This window comes from Anas acuta, chromosome 9 (genome assembly GCF_963932015.1).
Source record: "Anas acuta chromosome 9, bAnaAcu1.1, whole genome shotgun sequence".
Classification (NCBI taxonomy): domain Eukaryota; kingdom Metazoa; phylum Chordata; class Aves; order Anseriformes; family Anatidae; genus Anas; species Anas acuta.
In genome coordinates, this window is record NC_088987.1 from 5155472 (window position 1) to 5171614 (window position 16143).

The 16143-nt window shown below is 50.3% G+C and overlaps 1 protein-coding gene across 5 annotated transcripts in view; it reads right to left on the reverse strand.

Annotated features, from left to right (window-relative positions):
- The window catches only part of PLD1 (phospholipase D1), a 58675-nt gene that overhangs the window by 13974 nt on the left and 28558 nt on the right, over positions 1-16143 (reverse strand). For 3 of the 5 annotated variants that reach the window (XM_068692977.1, XM_068692979.1, XM_068692976.1), the window contains 12 exons: positions 15570-15662; positions 13525-13677; positions 12703-12852; positions 12302-12385; positions 10523-10604; positions 8038-8148; positions 6616-6822; positions 5694-5910; positions 4612-4725; positions 2864-2992; positions 2491-2609; positions 2238-2351 (listed from right to left, as the gene is read on the reverse strand). In XM_068692977.1, the coding sequence (XP_068549078.1) occupies positions 2238-2351; positions 2491-2609; positions 2864-2992; positions 4612-4725; positions 5694-5910; positions 6616-6822; positions 8038-8148; positions 10523-10604; positions 12302-12385; positions 12703-12852; positions 13525-13677; positions 15570-15662 (1573 nt within the window). The remainder of the gene's footprint in view (positions 1-2237; positions 2352-2490; positions 2610-2863; positions 2993-4611; positions 4726-5693; positions 5911-6615; positions 6823-8037; positions 8149-10522; positions 10605-12301; positions 12386-12702; positions 12853-13524; positions 13678-15569; positions 15663-16143) is intronic. The other 2 variants (XM_068692981.1, XM_068692980.1) reach the window with 1 other exon arrangement.

Here is a 16143-nt window from a genome sequence, read left to right on the forward strand (position 1 = left end):
CTAAATCCTCACTGCATTTACATCACGAGCTGGATATTGCCTCACCACGCCACGTCTTTGCAGCGCTATCTTTGGCTGATAACTGCAAGGGCTGGAATGGAAATCGAGAAGGGAACAAACCGGCACTGCCTTTGGCAGCTGGCTTCTTGAGTCTTGCAAAACCTGTGTGCAATCGCAGCGCTATTGTGAGCAAAACCCCAAAGTTCAGACACAAGGGGATGAGGGATTGTGCCCAAGCTCCACGGCGCTGCCCACGCGTGGTGCTCAGCCCCTCTGCCCACACGGGAGCCCTGCCAGCACCGATCCTGCTCGCCCTGCCTTCTGAAAACCCTCCCTAAAATGTGCTTTTCTGCTCCTCTCTGCAAAAGAGAGCAAAGCCAGATGGCACAAGGAGGTCAGAGCCTGTCGATGACAGGTCGGTGGCACAGTCCAGCAGTACCAGTGCAATCCCCACAGATCCTTTGTGTTCTCTCTGCCTCTGATCTGCCCACAATTGAAGACAGATTTGCAGACAGGCTCAGAAACAAGAAAACCCTCAGCCAGATATTCCACAGACGCCCCACACCCAGGGACACTTTGTGCAGTAACTTCTGGTCTGACACTTGCCTGTACAGCCCCTACCCTGCACCAAGGCAGAGAGAACGTGGGCTTGGCTGGTGTCTGAACAAAGGATTCAATATCAGGACCCTGAGGGGCCTCTAAAAGCTGCAACGGGGCATAAATTAGAAATGAGCAAGGTAGTTTCAAATTAATAATTCACAAGACAAACCCGCTCTCTTTTCTCTATTTGCAGCATCACCGAGAGCAGCCCGTAATTTCCTGGAACTGCCAGTCACTCGCTGTGCCCCAAAACGTTGTGGCGAAGATGTGCACCGCCAGGCAGCACCCAGGGCAGACAGCAGTCCCCGTGTTGGCACCAGGGGCTCGATGCACGTCTCCTGCTCCTCCACCACGGGCTGATGCACTCAGCCAGCAGCCCTGTGGCACGGGGCCCAAGGAAAGGCAGACCTGGGGCTGTGCTCAGGGTGGGTTCTCCTCTGGGAACTGCTTTGCGATCAGTAGGGTCTAACTTTGGGGCCCATCATTTAAAAGTTGAGGTTTATCTTGAGGTTCAAGTGTGTGCTCTGGGGAAATGAGCCCCCTTGCTTCCATGAGAGCCAAGTTCCCAAAGAAGCCGGTGTCACGGACACAGCCGGGGAGGTACTGCAGTCACATGATGATGCCCGGAGCGAGACCATTTCCCAACAAGCTGCAAACATTGCTTTGGCGTTTGATGTAAAATGCTCAAACCCGTTTGCATGAGACAAGGATGACACACTCCCGTGCTGGCCACCCCTCACACCACGTGGCGAGGCACAGACAATGCCCTGGCAGCCCACAGCCTCGGAAAAATGCGTCTTGTTCCACCAAGCTTCCCCAAGCGCTGCTGTCATCTGGGTGGACCACTCCTTACGAACAGTAGAGGCATGTGTTTTTCCTGGTTTTGGTCTGAGCCATTTTATTTCATGCAGAGGCACCCCATCGCCTTGCTGCTTCAGCATAACTGTTTTGGCTTTCTGTTCCTCAACGAGTTTCTGTTGGTTAACGCTTGTATTCAATATTTGCACCAAAACATAGCTAATAGCTTTTAAATATAGCTCTTTGCTCCTGACTGTAAGGAACTGTCAGAAACGAGACTGGACTGAGTGTGCAGAGGACCCACAGGACTTAGGGGCTACACAACAAAATGCAGATGAAGCTCAACGCAGAAAGCAACAGCCATGAGACTCCTCTTAATCCTGGGCTTTAACTGACCACCACCCGTCAGGACAAGGCATTGGGGGTCTGGCAGATATATCTGAGAAAATCTGGGACAAACACTCAGTGGCCAGCCCGACCCACCAGCCCACCCAGAACACAAAACCAAACGTGGCCATTAGAAGAAGAGCAGCAGAAAACAAACCAGAAAACTACACAGCTCTAAAAGTCATGGTGCTTCCAAAACTTGCGTGCCACATGCTGTTTGGCCCTCTTATCCCCAAAGACAGAGGCATGAGTTAACGCACCTCTTTTTAAAGAGTTGTGTTATTTTATCATAACTGAGGACGTGACCACCTATGCTGTGAGCTAAATTAAGCAGGAGTTTTTCATTTTATAATTTTAAGTTCATTTGATAATTTTAAGTGGTGACACCTCCTTCTGGAAAGATGGATAGAGCTCTCCTAGGGGGAGATGAGCAGGAGACCATCAGCACCCACCTGGACCGTGGCATGAAAAGCCTCAGGCACCTGGTACTTCAGTTCGTTGGCAGTTTGCTGAGTCTTTGGCAACAGGAATGGGTAGGACAGGGATCGGTATTTGGGCTTCATGATCTGCCGGGGGGGAAAAAGAAAATAAAAACTCCTTGAAGAGATCGAAGCACAGCAGAGTAACACACAAGACAAAGCAAGCATGCCTGTGGAGGTGGACGAGGCACGTGCCATGCTGCCAGCAGCAATGCCCCCTTCCCACCTTGGTGAAGTTCCAGCGCTGGATGAAGTGCCGGGCCACGTCGCGCGCTGCCTTGCCGTGCACCACGGAGGAGATGTCGTGCCAGGGCATCCTGGGGGTGGTGTATCTGTCAATGAAGTCTGCAGGACAGGAAAACACATCGGGATCTCTTCAGACAAAGGGCATGAACAGGGAAAACCGCAGCATCACCTTCCTCAAACTCAAGCCCTCTGGGATGGGGCACCAGGGGCTGTGCAGATTGATCTGGAGGCACCGTGCCGTCACCCACAGGCACGGCCAGGGACCGTAAGAGCAGAGCTGTCTCTCTCTGAGGGAGCTTTGCAGCTGCTTCCCAGCAGCCAAACCCAGTCTCATCACTTCCAGAGGCACTTACCAGCAAAAGGTTTGTCCAGCTGAACCCAGTCTTTAAAGACGAAGTTGCAGTAGTCTTTGCCATGCCAGAACCTGGTTTCCCCGAGCAGCTCGCCAACACCCGTCTTCAAGCTGCGGATGGATCCTTTATCTGCCACGGGCAAACAAAACAGAAACACACGCTCCAAAGTCATGGCTGTCCCTCGCCCAGCACTGGTGACAGACCCACAGAAAAGCACCGGTGGGACCCGGTCAGCTGAGGCCATTTTCTCCCTAGTCTTTCTGTTGCTTTTAGAGATGCATTTTAGTGTTTCTTCTTCCATTTAAATATTTGTTATACGATCAGGACAGGCTGTACATATCTGAGTTTGCTATGGAACCAAAATGCTGAATTCTCTCTACACTGGACCGAAAAATTACCCCGTAATTATTTGTCTTTCCACATAAATGTTACCATGGGGGAGTCCACGCACAGCTGTGACTGACCTTAGTGGCCCTGCGTACAATAATGTCATGAATATCATCTACCTAATCTGTTTTACAATGCTAACTCCAACTTTTCTGCTAGATGGTTTATGAGTTTGACTCTACAGTGGGGTGTAGCCATCACCTAATGCATCAGACACTGCTGCCACAATTCCACAGTAACATGCCCATCGCAGAAGTCTTCTCCCCACCCACCTCCATCACCAATAACCACAGCAAACCCCTTTCAGCATGCAGCAAGCCCGGGGCACACAAAGCGAGCCCTGCCAGCGCTGTCACAACTGCTGGCGAGCCGAGCAGAGCCATGCCAGGAAGGCCATGCAGCAGGCAAGCACCACGGCCGCCGCGGGAAGCACGAGTGCAGTGAGAGTCCAGGTGGAGCTGGGGAATCGCTGCCCCTGCACGCTCCGATGGGATGGATGGGGCATGCTGCCGAGGCAAGGTGTGCTTCACGTCCTGAGCTTCACTGACTGCTCTTCGACTCATGAATGAGCATGAGGTGACCACAGTGGGGACTGCACTCCACTTCCAGGGGAAGCAAAGGCATCTGTTCCTTGCTACGTGCCACTGCCTTGTGATAACCATTTGATAATTGGCAGCTCAGGCCTTACAGGGAGATATTAAGGGGAAAATGTTGAAGAGCTGCTCCTCATTCTGTACTGAAACTCAACAGTGTCTGGATGGGGTACTGCATTTGGAAAGCCCTTTAACAGCACCTTTTGTCATCAGCCCAGAGACCAGAGATCAGAACAGGTCAGTGCTCCTGACTACCCAACTCCTTTCTCAACCAAGGATGCTTTCACTGGCTTCAGTAAGAGCCAGAACAGGGGCTCAAGTCTTCTTCATCCAAGCATAGGTCTGGCTGTTGCCACCTTGCTGTTTCCTCTCTCTGGGTTTGCCCTCCTGCATGAGGCTCACTTGGAAATATCCAGTGCAGAAGTTCCCAGTTCCAGTAACAAGCCCCTTCCTTTACGGGAAGAGAGCTGCTGAAAAAATCATATTCCAGAATCAGAGCTGATTTCTCAGCTGTTCCCTGATATTATTGCAACCTTTAAAAATTAATTATTTTACATGATTTTTTTTTTTTTTGTATTATGCTGCAGGTTTTTAAGCACCTGGAGAAGACGTTTCTATGAGGATGTCCTTGGAGGGGTGATGGGGACGAGAACATCAAGCAGCACAGCCTGATCCTGGCACCCAACCTAACTCTCACCGTAGCTACAATGCAGAAACATCAGCAGCTAAAGCCTGAAGGGGGCTGCACCTCTGCCTTCCTCCACTTACCCTCCTGAGGCTCAGTGAGCCCCTGTTTGGACTCAGTGTGGTGATGGAACATTCTCAGGTGGGGCTTTAAACTCTGGATTAAATTCGGTTGACTCCTAGGGGGGTTACAGTAACCTGCAGAAAGTCAAGATGCTCTATTTATGGCAAAAATGCACATCCACTTCTGCTACACCGCGTCCTGCTCCTGCCTTATGACACCTTGCGTGGCAGAAGTCCAAATGAGCTGTCAGTTTGCTGGAAGTACAAGTGACAACATGCAAAGAAACCAAGTTCAAGACCCAGCTGGTTTTAAACCGAACACACAGCAATGACTTAGCTACCTCGGTATACATCCTGAGCAACCAAACAACCCTGTGACCAACCCAAACTGGGCTCCAGCAAAGCCTCCTCCAGCCAGGGGAAGGAGAAAGCACTGCTGGGAGTGACAAAAACTCAGATGAGTTCCCACCTGGAGCATTTACAGCTTCAGGAGTGAAGGACTTCCAGCAACAGATTTCAGGAAGAACTCCATGAGGGAATAAACGTCACTCTGACCCTTCTCATTTTAGCTTTGAATATCCACTTTTTATGTGGGGAATTAAAGCTGCATTCAAACATTCAACAGTTGAATAGTCTCTTGTCTCTATTAAGTGGGTAAATTGGGAATAATTTAAGTGAATGATTTAAACCTAAGTAACACTAGCCAACGAGAGGGGATAATCATACTCAGAAAATGTTCAGTTTTCATAATAAATACAAACTGGAAAACAAAAGACTCAATTCTCCCTTGCAGGAACAAAAATCTTCCAGCATTACAAACGTTAGGTATCACGCACACCGCATCCCATCACCTGGCAGCTCATGCCAACTGCTAGATGCAAATCCACCTAAAACTTTTTTTGTATATTTTGCAGTGACACGAATTTACATATTGACTAAACAGTTATTATTCTGATAGCTAAAGAATTCATCAGCTTTTCTTCTTTACAAAGAACATATTACCCTAGAAATTATGTGAGTCTGCACGTACGCCCACCCACCCACCTCCGCACACGCTTTATATATGTCGTTTGGGTAAAGCTGAGATGAAAAACAGCACTTACTTGATTCACTGTCTATGCTGCTGACGCTGTCAGCGTGGTGCATGCCATGCTTGTGGAGATGCTTGTAAATACTGAACCTCGAAAACTTCTTGGATTTTCCTATCCCTTTCATTCTTGACGAGTCTGGGACATCATCAGCATTCCTCGGGGACAAATGGCTTTCTGGGGACGGGGCTTGGGACTGCAGGGCGATGTGTTCAGACGACTCCGCTGTGGACTTAAAAGACACAGGACGTTGCTGCAGGTGATGCACAAGCACATTCCCTTTTATTGCAGGTCATCATTCATAGAAATGCTCAGAAACAACTATCAGCCAAATTTTGCTCTGTGGCAAAATCTGCTGTGGTGGGAGCTATGAATGCCTTTGGAGGAGAGGGTCTGTACAAGGAGCCACCGAGCAGGAAAACCCACTAATACTGGCAGTGTATTCCTCAATCAATTACCCATAAACTTACTCGGGTTACTACTCCCTTTGTGATTCTCACACACTGAGACCTCTTTATTTATTTATGTATTTTTTAGGAGAGATTTGGTTACATAAATACCTAGGTCAGCAGAAAAGCTCAGCAAGTAAGGCAAATGCTGAGGGCCCAAAGTTCAGAGCACTCTGAGTGCCTACAGTACATTTTTAGCGAGGCTTTAATAAAAGCACAGCCTCCAAACTGTGAGTGCTGCTCCAAGCTCCACAGGAAACCCAGCCCTAGCTGCATTTCCTATCTCCATGCCCTCGCAGGGGCCGGGCAGGACCTACCCCGAGGAGTCACTCGGTGCTCAGACACTCCCTTCTTCCCACGGCTACTCCTCCTTCATCCTCCCCAACCCATTTCTGGGCTTTGAAGTGGACGCAGCGTGCTCATCCCCACCAGCAGCCCTTTGTCAGGCAGGTGTTAGCACAGCCTCGGGCTGGAGGCAGCTCACTTACTGCCAGGTTGGCCGTCGACACCGACTTTGCCGCCCCCATCCTCTTGACGCTGCCCACGTCGGTCAGGCGGTGCTCGTCGTCGTCCCAGCGGCCGTACGCCAGGTCGATGCCGCCCACGAACGCCACCGACTGGTCAACGATGACGAGCTTCTCGTGGTGGGCCCAGAGGTACACGGAGGAGGACACGTGGTCCGGGTGTCTCATCACCTGTGGACAGGAGCAGCACCCACGCTCAGCGCCACTGCCCAGCCGTGCCTCCTGCCCGAGCGCTGCCCCGCATATTCGGCTGCTCGGGGCAGCAGGAGGGCACTGGACATTTGAGAGGAGCATCCACACAGGCTGCTGGGAATCCTAAATGGGGTATCCCCCTGCAGCAACGCTGTTGGGATAGGTCACATTTACAGCAGCATCGCTGCGTTCGTAAAAGCATGGTTGTCAAGAAATGTGTTTCTACAAGTAACAGAATGCTCTTGGCACAGCCGTAAGAGCTGAGCTTCCAAATACAGAACCTGATAGGAAAGAAAACAACATATTGGCGATCTGACTCACTTCTTTCGTTGTTGCTGCTACACAAGAGAAACGAGAAGTCACTTTTTTTTTTTTTTTTTAAATCAGCAAGTTGTTTGACATTTGTTTATGACATTCTTTTGACATTTGTTTATGACAAAGCCACTTCTCTATCTAAGCACGCAGCACGTAGCTTTATTTTTAATGCCAGCAGAGAACCATCGGACTGACATCCTGCGGAAGGCGCTGCATTCACCTGCCTGCTCCCACAGCTGCCGGGCAGCCAGCACTGCCCTCCCCGCAACACTTTCCTGTTTGGCTGGGAAGATGATGGCGAGTTAAAGCTTTGCTGTGACAACCGACCAAGTGATAACCAATCGATTATTTTAGCAGTTTGTTCATCACCCTCGTGCGTAATGTATCTTATTACAATGTATATGTCTCTAATTTAAAGGCACGGGACCCAGCCTTAGCTGCTGGCTCATGTGCCAGTTTGTTTTCTGCTCGGTGGCAGAGCAGCAGCGTGACAGCACATAGCAGGGCAATGATGGGCATTTATGACAGCAGTGTAAACACCCCGTGTTGACTCTCGTCATCTATGCACAAACAGGAGTGCTGATGAGGCAACATTCTCACATCATCATTTTCCATTTGATGTAACCCCATAAACCCGTCCTATGAAATCAGTTTCTCACGAATTACGTGAACAGCTGCCTTGGCACTTGTAAACTAAGCAGTTTTATGTTCAATTATAACCCAAAGAAACGAAGTTGCCATGCTCAGACGTGGTAATCATGGGTATGTCTTGACAGCCTGTAACGGTGGGAACCTCTGCTCGTCCAGTTCACACCCAAACTAGCTGCGAAGCACAGCTGGATGCTGATGTCCCGCACACAGCGCCGGGCATGCAGTTACCTTGATGTTTGGATGGAGATGCATGAGCGTCCGCTTGCTGTACTCGCTGTTGATCCCCAGGGCAAGCTCCACCTCCTTGTACAGCATGACAAAAATCTTCACTCCCTGTTGCTGTCGGAAATCAAGAAGAAACACCGGCATGCAGATATTTCAGCGGCACAGCCCATTTCCCAGGTGAGGAGAGGCAGAGGCAGTGGGCACGCTGCTCCTGCAGGCAGCGAGGCACACCGAGGTCACTCACTGCTGCTTGCATTCCTGCAGATCCACCCCGAGAGCCCACGGCAGGCAGGGGCCTGCACGGCTCAGGAAAAGCCGCTCAGCTCCAGAGGAGGGCTCAGCACTGACTCATGTGCAGGGCTGAGCCACGCCAAAGCCTCCCAATCGCTTTTGCTTACAGCAGCTACTTTTAGCCGCCCTTTGAGGCAAAATTTGGCAAACGTGATTCACGCCACGTATTGCAGGTACCCACTGACATCCAGTTTTCTGCTGCTTCGTGCTGCCCTGAGGTTTGCCCGCAGTTAGCAGCACGCGCGGGGCGCTAGCAGCGGGGCATCCCACGGACATCGCTCTCCCAAAGGAGATGCAGCCGAGGGGATGCCAGCGATTGAGCTCTTTCTGCTGGCAGGGCTGAGCAAGTTCCTGGAATACAGCAAGCGGGACTCAAAGGCTGGTGCTTTTTGTGACTCTGATGGGATCCGCGTGAGGGTTTCTAAGGACGCAGCTATGCTGAAGCACGGGCAGAGCTGCCAAGTACTTCCCAGCCCTCGGCAGATGGTGGTCACACGCTGGGACAGCTTCACCTGCCATAAAGCAGGAGAGCTTCAAACCTTGGAATTTGCCAGTTTAAACTAAGGGTCAAACCTTTCCACAGCCTTTTAAGTTCCTGTTCCCACAAAGCTGCTCCTGAGAGCTTGGGCAGTCTCCAAAGTGCGGCTGATATTCTGCTGTCCCAGGGAGCACCACATATGCATAAAAGACAGACAGCCTCATCCCTGCCTAGACAGCAGCCTGCTGACCGCCCTGCTGAACCGAAAGGAGCAGGTAAGCATTTCCAGGAGCTAAGCTTGAGACACTCCTGACTCTTACAAGGTATTTATAGCCACAGGAAAATCCACGTTGACACGACGCACAAAGCCAAATTCTTCCAGCGAGCATGCCCCGTGGCCACGTTTCATTTGCCAAAAAATAAGTCTACTTCCAAATCAGCTCATGTCAGGCACAAACCCCTCTGTTTTTCTAGGAACAGGGGGTGGGTGAGGCCTGGAAGGATGACTGGGTGGGGAGGGGAGGGAGTCAAGGACTATTTGAGCACGTCCACCTGGACTCCTGCCCTTTTACACAGCAACGTTCAAGAATCTTCCCTGGCTGTGCCTCCCTTTCTGACTCACTGCTCTTGTGGGGCAAACTACCAGCTCCAGCAGCAGTCTGACCACGGGCTGGGTGAGCAGCAGAAACGCTGCCTGCGCCCACAGACACCTCACACTGATCTTTTCTGCTTGGCTCATTCGGCTCCATAAAACGTGTCCTTTGCAGTCTCCATCCAGATGTGCTCTTTGAAAGCAGAGCACAGCCAACAACAAATAAGAGATGAAAATGGGAGTTAAAAAAATAAAATAAGCAACCACAGTTAAGCCTGGTTTTATTTTTCTCCCCGTGTCTCCAAGTGCTCCACTAAAAAGGGGTGTGAGCACACAGAGCTTTGCACAGGAACCCTTAGAGGGAGTGCCAGGAAAGGCACCAGGTCAGCAGCAGGTCTGAACTGATCTACCCAGGAAGAACAGCAGAGGACAAATAAAAGCAGAGCAACAAAAAAAGAATTATTTGTCTTATCAAGAATTCCAGTTTATACAAGCCTTTGCTTACTGTACACAAGCATGCATTAAGTAGGATAACAGAGCAATGCAAACAGCAGGCTCTGAGTCATGTTTATCACCTCCTCCCTTAGAAGCTCAACACCACCGTCCAGCTCTGGGGAGTGTGATGCCATTTGTGTCTGTACACCTTTTTGCAAAACAGCATTCATCCTAATCAAGCCATGTGCTTTGCTGAAGCCCTTTCCTGACGTCCCTTCTCCAGAGCAATGCACCAAGACCCTCACGGCCAGAGCCTCCACGTGAGGAGGGGCAGGTAGGGCAGGCACAGCCAATCTTCCTCCTTGTAGGACACACAGGATCTGCACAGCTCCGCGATGTGCAAACCACCTACCAAGAACCAGCAGGGAGTCCTGAGACCTCCCTGCACCTCCGAGTTACGTGTGCCACAAGGAAAGCACCGAGCACCACCAGCTCCAACCCTGCCAGGAGCTGGGGCAGCCGCAACGCAAAACTGAAGCAACACGAGCTTGAGGGCAGGAAGGAGCAATCAGAGGATCTACCCTCCTGCCTCCGAGCTCTTCCGAACCCAAACAAATGGTGCAAACGCCCCTGTCCCAGCAGGACCTTCCCCCGGGGGGTGCAGGGGCTGAAAGGGGCTGGAGCTCACTTACTGCTTTGCGCTTGAGGATGCAGTCCAGCCGCCAGTGATTCCCTTCAACAACGGGCCGCTTCATGAAGATCTCTGGGCTCAGCCTAAGAAAATACAGGGGTGGAAAAACTCAGCGTGTGTAGTCTGCAAACAAAGCCCTGGCCTAGATGACCAGTAAAGAAATCAGAAAGTTTATCTAAGGGGATGTGAAGGCTCATGTCCCACAGTGATGCACTCTCCAGTATCACGCTCTTTGTTTTTTAATAACGGAGCATTACAGGGACAGGGGACATGTCCAGCACATTCATCTTAGTATTCAATAACCCAGGGGACCAAATTTTACAGTGACATGCAAACGGGGAAACCTGCACTCTATCAATGAAAGAAAAACACAAAGAAAATAACACACAAGTGAGATTAGAAATATATGTCTAGATATAAAACACAAATAAAAGTGTGATTTCAGCTCTCCTGATAACTTAGGCTATCTGAGTAGCATACATCTGTGCTGAATTTTCCTTTCTGCCTAAAGACAAAGCAATATGGTATTGCAACAAGACATTTTGGTGATTCATAGCTTTGAGGGTTACAAGGAAGAATTCAGCATTCCTGTCTAACTCCTGCAAAGGGAGGCAACAAAATTTCACCACTTCTGTGCGGAGCACAGGAACCTGTGCTTGATTAAAGCACATTGCTACATCCTAAAAGCATGCTTCTGGCAACAGCATTTTTATCTTAACCTCCAAGTTTCAGGTCAGTTTTGCAGTTCCACAGTACGTTAACAACTGACTGCTGCTGAATAAAATGTTAAGAGACAAAAGGTCTGAAATGCAGTGCTCTTGCCTCGCTACACGGTGTTGCACAGGAGCAAGAGGAGCACTGGGTTTATCTGTGGTCATGTTAGGGAGGTTTAGCCCAGCCAACGCCAACGCTGTGTTTGGTTTTCTCATGACTGCCACCTCAGAACTAATCCCCCACTTCCCACAGGCAGCAGATGAGTGGCAAGAGGGTCATCTTTCAGCTAGAGGAGGAGCACAGTGAGGTGCCCACGGCTGGGGAGGATGCCTGAGCAGCTCCCCAGGGGCCGGGCTGGCTCCCCTGACCCACCACAAAGGCAAGGCACAGGCAGCAGCAACTGGTGCTGGCCAAATGGCCCTACCCCAAGGCTGTGCGAGCACGCTTTTTCTGCCTCAAACAGGAACCAGAGCACTGCATAAACAGACCGAATCACTAGGGAAGAAGTGGGCAGAGCCAGGTCCTCCAGCAGCCACACAGCTCGGGGAAGGGACTACAGAAATCCCTCTCCGTTACCCGCCCAGCTAAGAGCAGAACAAAACTGCACCCAGCCCAGTTGCTCTCATCCCTGGTGCAAAGCTGCCCAAAACAGCGAGGAGCAGAAAGGAGGGTCCTCTGCCGGATAACATGAGAGGAGCACTGCCCTCATCAGGGGTATCTGAGTGTCCGTGTTCCCTTACACCCTGAAAGACATCCTTGACCCTTGTTGGGCGTACAGCGCCGTGCATTCCTGGTGAAGCCACAGGCAGCACAACACTTGCACCTGGAGGTGCCTCCATGAAATTTCAGGCCTTTCCTTGCAAGCTGTTGATTTCAAGCATGTGCTTTTGCTGCCAACCCTCCTGAAAAGGCCTTTGAATACAACCCGACGAGATGTTTGGGTGTGCTGCCAAACCATCTGGCCGCACGGCTAGCTGCCATACTGTAAGGCCTCCCAGCACTGCAGCACTGCCGGGAGCGTCCCAAGGGAGACAGCTGGGCAAAATCCAAGTATCTAAGTACGTACCACCAATCTGTGATGAAGATCTCTTCTTTAGCAGCTTCCATGGCATTTGCGACATCTTCGAAGTAACTCTTAGCATTCACATACCTGTAAAAGCATGCAAAGCACGGGGATTTATTTTCCTCTCCACCGTAATCAAACAGAAAGTTCACAGCTGAAGACCAACAGGGTTCTGTGCTAATGCCACTTACGTTCTCTTCCCAAAATCAAACACAAACCTAATTTCAGGAATTAAGACAACATGCGGGGGGAATTTCAGGCTGCTATTAGCTTAACGGAGCAGCACAATAGCAGATTATTAAGTGCCACTTGGTACTTCTGCCAACCACACAATTTTCCTTGGGTTTCACTCGATGCACAAGCGGGCACCTCGATACGCTCAGCAGCTCGCCCCCACGTCTCACCACTTGGCCAGCGTGTTCTCCTGCACGGCCGCGTACGACCCGAAGCGGTGCTCGGTGAGGAAGTCCTTGCCGTGCTTCCGAATGAATTCATCTATTCCCTGCCTCCACCACTGGGCATGCCGGTAGCTGGTGCACTTCAGAATCAGCGACCTGTAAAACCAACGACATTAGGGGCAGGTGCTGCAGCCATGGACATTTAACAGGGCAGCTTCTTGCTGTCTAAGCATGCTGCTAAGCACACCTGTATTGGTCACGTTTTATCAAGCTAAAAGGAGCAGCAAGAGACTTTGCTTTCATGTTTTGTTTGCAAAAAAAATACATCGGCACTTATCTGCTCCAAGGGAATATCACAGCATCACGCTGACAATAATAGTAATAATAAAAAAACAGATTTAAATGAATAGCGCCAGCTTAACATGTAGGGAAGTTGGACATGGCTAATTATGTATTTTTTCCATGATGAATTTATTCTGGATGCTACCATTAAAACATTAAATAGCTCTTTATCCCACCTAGCATATCTTTTGTACAATTCTCTAGCTGGGATGTAACGCGATGCATCTTTGCTTGGAGCATAAAGGAACAGAGGACCTAGAAAATTACCCTAAGTAATTGCTGAAAAACCAGACTGTGCAGCTCCACGTGCACCATGCCCTCAGGCCCGAGTAAAACCTGGGGACAGGCTGTGAAGCTGAGGCACCAAATCCCTCTTTAAGGCATGGAAACGACCAGCAGGTACAAACCTTGCCAACCCCAGGACAGGCGCCACCGACTCTTCGTTAAAACAGCAAAAGCAAAGCAAACAAGGTCTGGACTTCTTACCTCGAGAGATTGTCGATCTGCAAGCCGTACTTGGTTTCTGTTTCCTTCTGGCCTATCTTGATGTTGAACTCCTTATCCACCAGCAGCACGAAGGCAATGGCGCCCGAGTCCGGCTTCATGTAGAGCAGGAAGGAGTCCTTCACCACCAGCCACCTGTGGGGTGGAGGCTGGTGAGCGTCTGGTCCCTCCTGCCGGCTGTCAGGCACCAGCCACAAAAACCCAAGGAAGGGATAAAGTATTTCTGGCCAAAGGAGCACAAAGCATTCAGCAGGGAGAGGAAGGCATGTAAGTGAAGGGTAACATTTCTTACCGGGGCTCTGACCTCCTAAGGGAAGCTGTAAAGCCCAGTGCCCATGTTATGAACTCAGGCAACAAGTCTGGCTCCAATAAAGGATTTTTAGTGACTGCACAACTGCTTCGTGCAGAGGCCTTTGAAAACTCACAGCTAACACACCCAACGAGATCTCCCTGCTCACAGGTAAACTTCCCAGCCAGGAGCCCGGCAAGGTGAAAGGAGGGCTCCTTGCTTCCCAAATTCACATTCAGGCTGTACATCCCTCAAGGCAATGCAGGAACTATTTGACATTTCCAGTGTTACTTATGAAGCCAGGATGGCTCTCACTCCTATCAGAATACGTGAACGAGGCATTTTGGACAGCTTTTATTGCCAAGCAACAGGCCCCCTGCTAGAAGCATGTGATGGGAGATGACCGGCAGCTTTTACAGAAATACCGTTGCCTGAAGGCAGCTCTGGGAAAAACATGTTTTTGCGGTGAGTGGCATTTCTAAATTTTTCTCTCCCTGCCGCGTAGCTGGGGTAACCAGCCCCCTCTGTCCCACACAGGTCTCCACCAGGAGACCCAGTTCTGTGCGCGCTCACCAGCAGGCACAGCAACAGCCCCAACTGCAGAACGTGGGAGAGCTCCTACCTTTGAGAAGTCCCAGCTCCTTGGCTAATTCCAGACCCCATTATTTTCCTTTTCTCTCAGTGCCCTGAGTTGTCCCAGAATGACCTCACACCCGGTGCCAAAATGCCCTCCCCCTCTATCCCCTCGTGGCCCAAAACTTCACTCCCAAACCCCTGCTGAGCACAGCTTCAAGCATTTCCCTTTTTGTGTTCCCTGGTACTTTTCACTGTTTTCCTCCTCCTACCCAACTAAACGTAGAGGATGTATCTGAGGGTGTACCCTCTAATTGAGAAATCAGGAAATTACTTGTACAAGTCAGACATAAAAGCAAGTTTTTCCTAAAGTTCCTCACTTCGATAACCCTGCCTGGGCAGTGTAACTGTCCCCTGTTTATTTATTGATGCCCACACCCTGCCAGCCCCCCCACAGGCCGCGGGAGAGAATTCGGTGCCCTCTTGTGTTACTCTGCGCACAGCCAAGGGACAGTCCTGCTCCAAATACAGCCCTCGTCCCATTTGTAGGCTCTAAAGGAGAAATGAGATTCATGGCAAAATTGAATGTGCTACAGCTCCCCTGAATCGTGATCTCTGTGTAACAGAACAAAGAGTTAACTGGAAAGGTTTGTTTTTTTCCCCGTAAAGGAGAGAAAAACGGAGCCAACTTAATGATCTGACCTGGAAGAAGGTCAAATCCTTATCTCCTTGTGAAATCACTACAGATAACTTCTGTAAAACTGCATGAAGAAATGCTGGAAATACTGCCAAAAAAAAAAAAAAAAAAAAAAGGATCTTTTCTTCACAAGAATACAGTAAGGTTTTGTTGGGAAAGATCTGGCATTGTTTAAGATAAGCTAACCCCAGCCCATCGTGGTTCCACAACGCTGAAACCCAAACATAGGTGATGATGTGGGGAAACTCTCACAGACAAATCACTAAAAGGTGGGTGTGTACTCTTTGGGTTTTCAAGAGCAAAGCCTTGCCCATATCAGTAATGCAGAGAAGCAAAGCACAGGAAAAGCTGTAGCTTTTCTAAAATGGCAAGAATCTCTCACGGTCTTTTGGGGAGAAAACCCCAGGCGGATTCGTGTGCCGGAGGAGCACGCGGCACACCGCCCCTCAGGCCCGGCAGCAGCAGTACCTCTTGGACCAGCGGTAGCACATCCTTCCCTGGCCGCAGCAGTTCAGGCCCGGTATGCGGTGGCCCCCGGAGCGTTTCATGACCATACCTTCCCTGCAGGGACACGAGCACAGTCAGGAGGGGTGGCATGGTCCCCTGGAGGAGCAGGAGCAGCTCTCGGGTGGTGGATGCCCACCACATCCCTCCAGCCCCCACAAGGGATGGCTCCTGCCATCTCCAGCCATGCCCAAGCAGTCTGCCACTGCCCTAAAAGCCAGAACAAGAGCAAAAATAGCTCCCCAAAAGGAAGTGATGCGGATTTAAGAAGCATAGGGCTCCATTTCTTGTGCTTTGCAGCACAAACAAGCGGGTCAATAGGTTACAGGAGGGCAGGGGAGAATCCCCAGGACCCAGCTGGGGAGCTGCAGCCCCTGCTGTGCAGGGCAGCCTGCTCCCAAGGCGGTTTCCCAAAGTTGTAGCGTTTCCATCTGAGCATTAATACATTTTTATACCCAGATGGTAAAATATTCCCCAGTTATCAGTGAGAAAGGAAAACTATCAGTGTGAACACTATTTATTTATAAAGCCGTGCTCT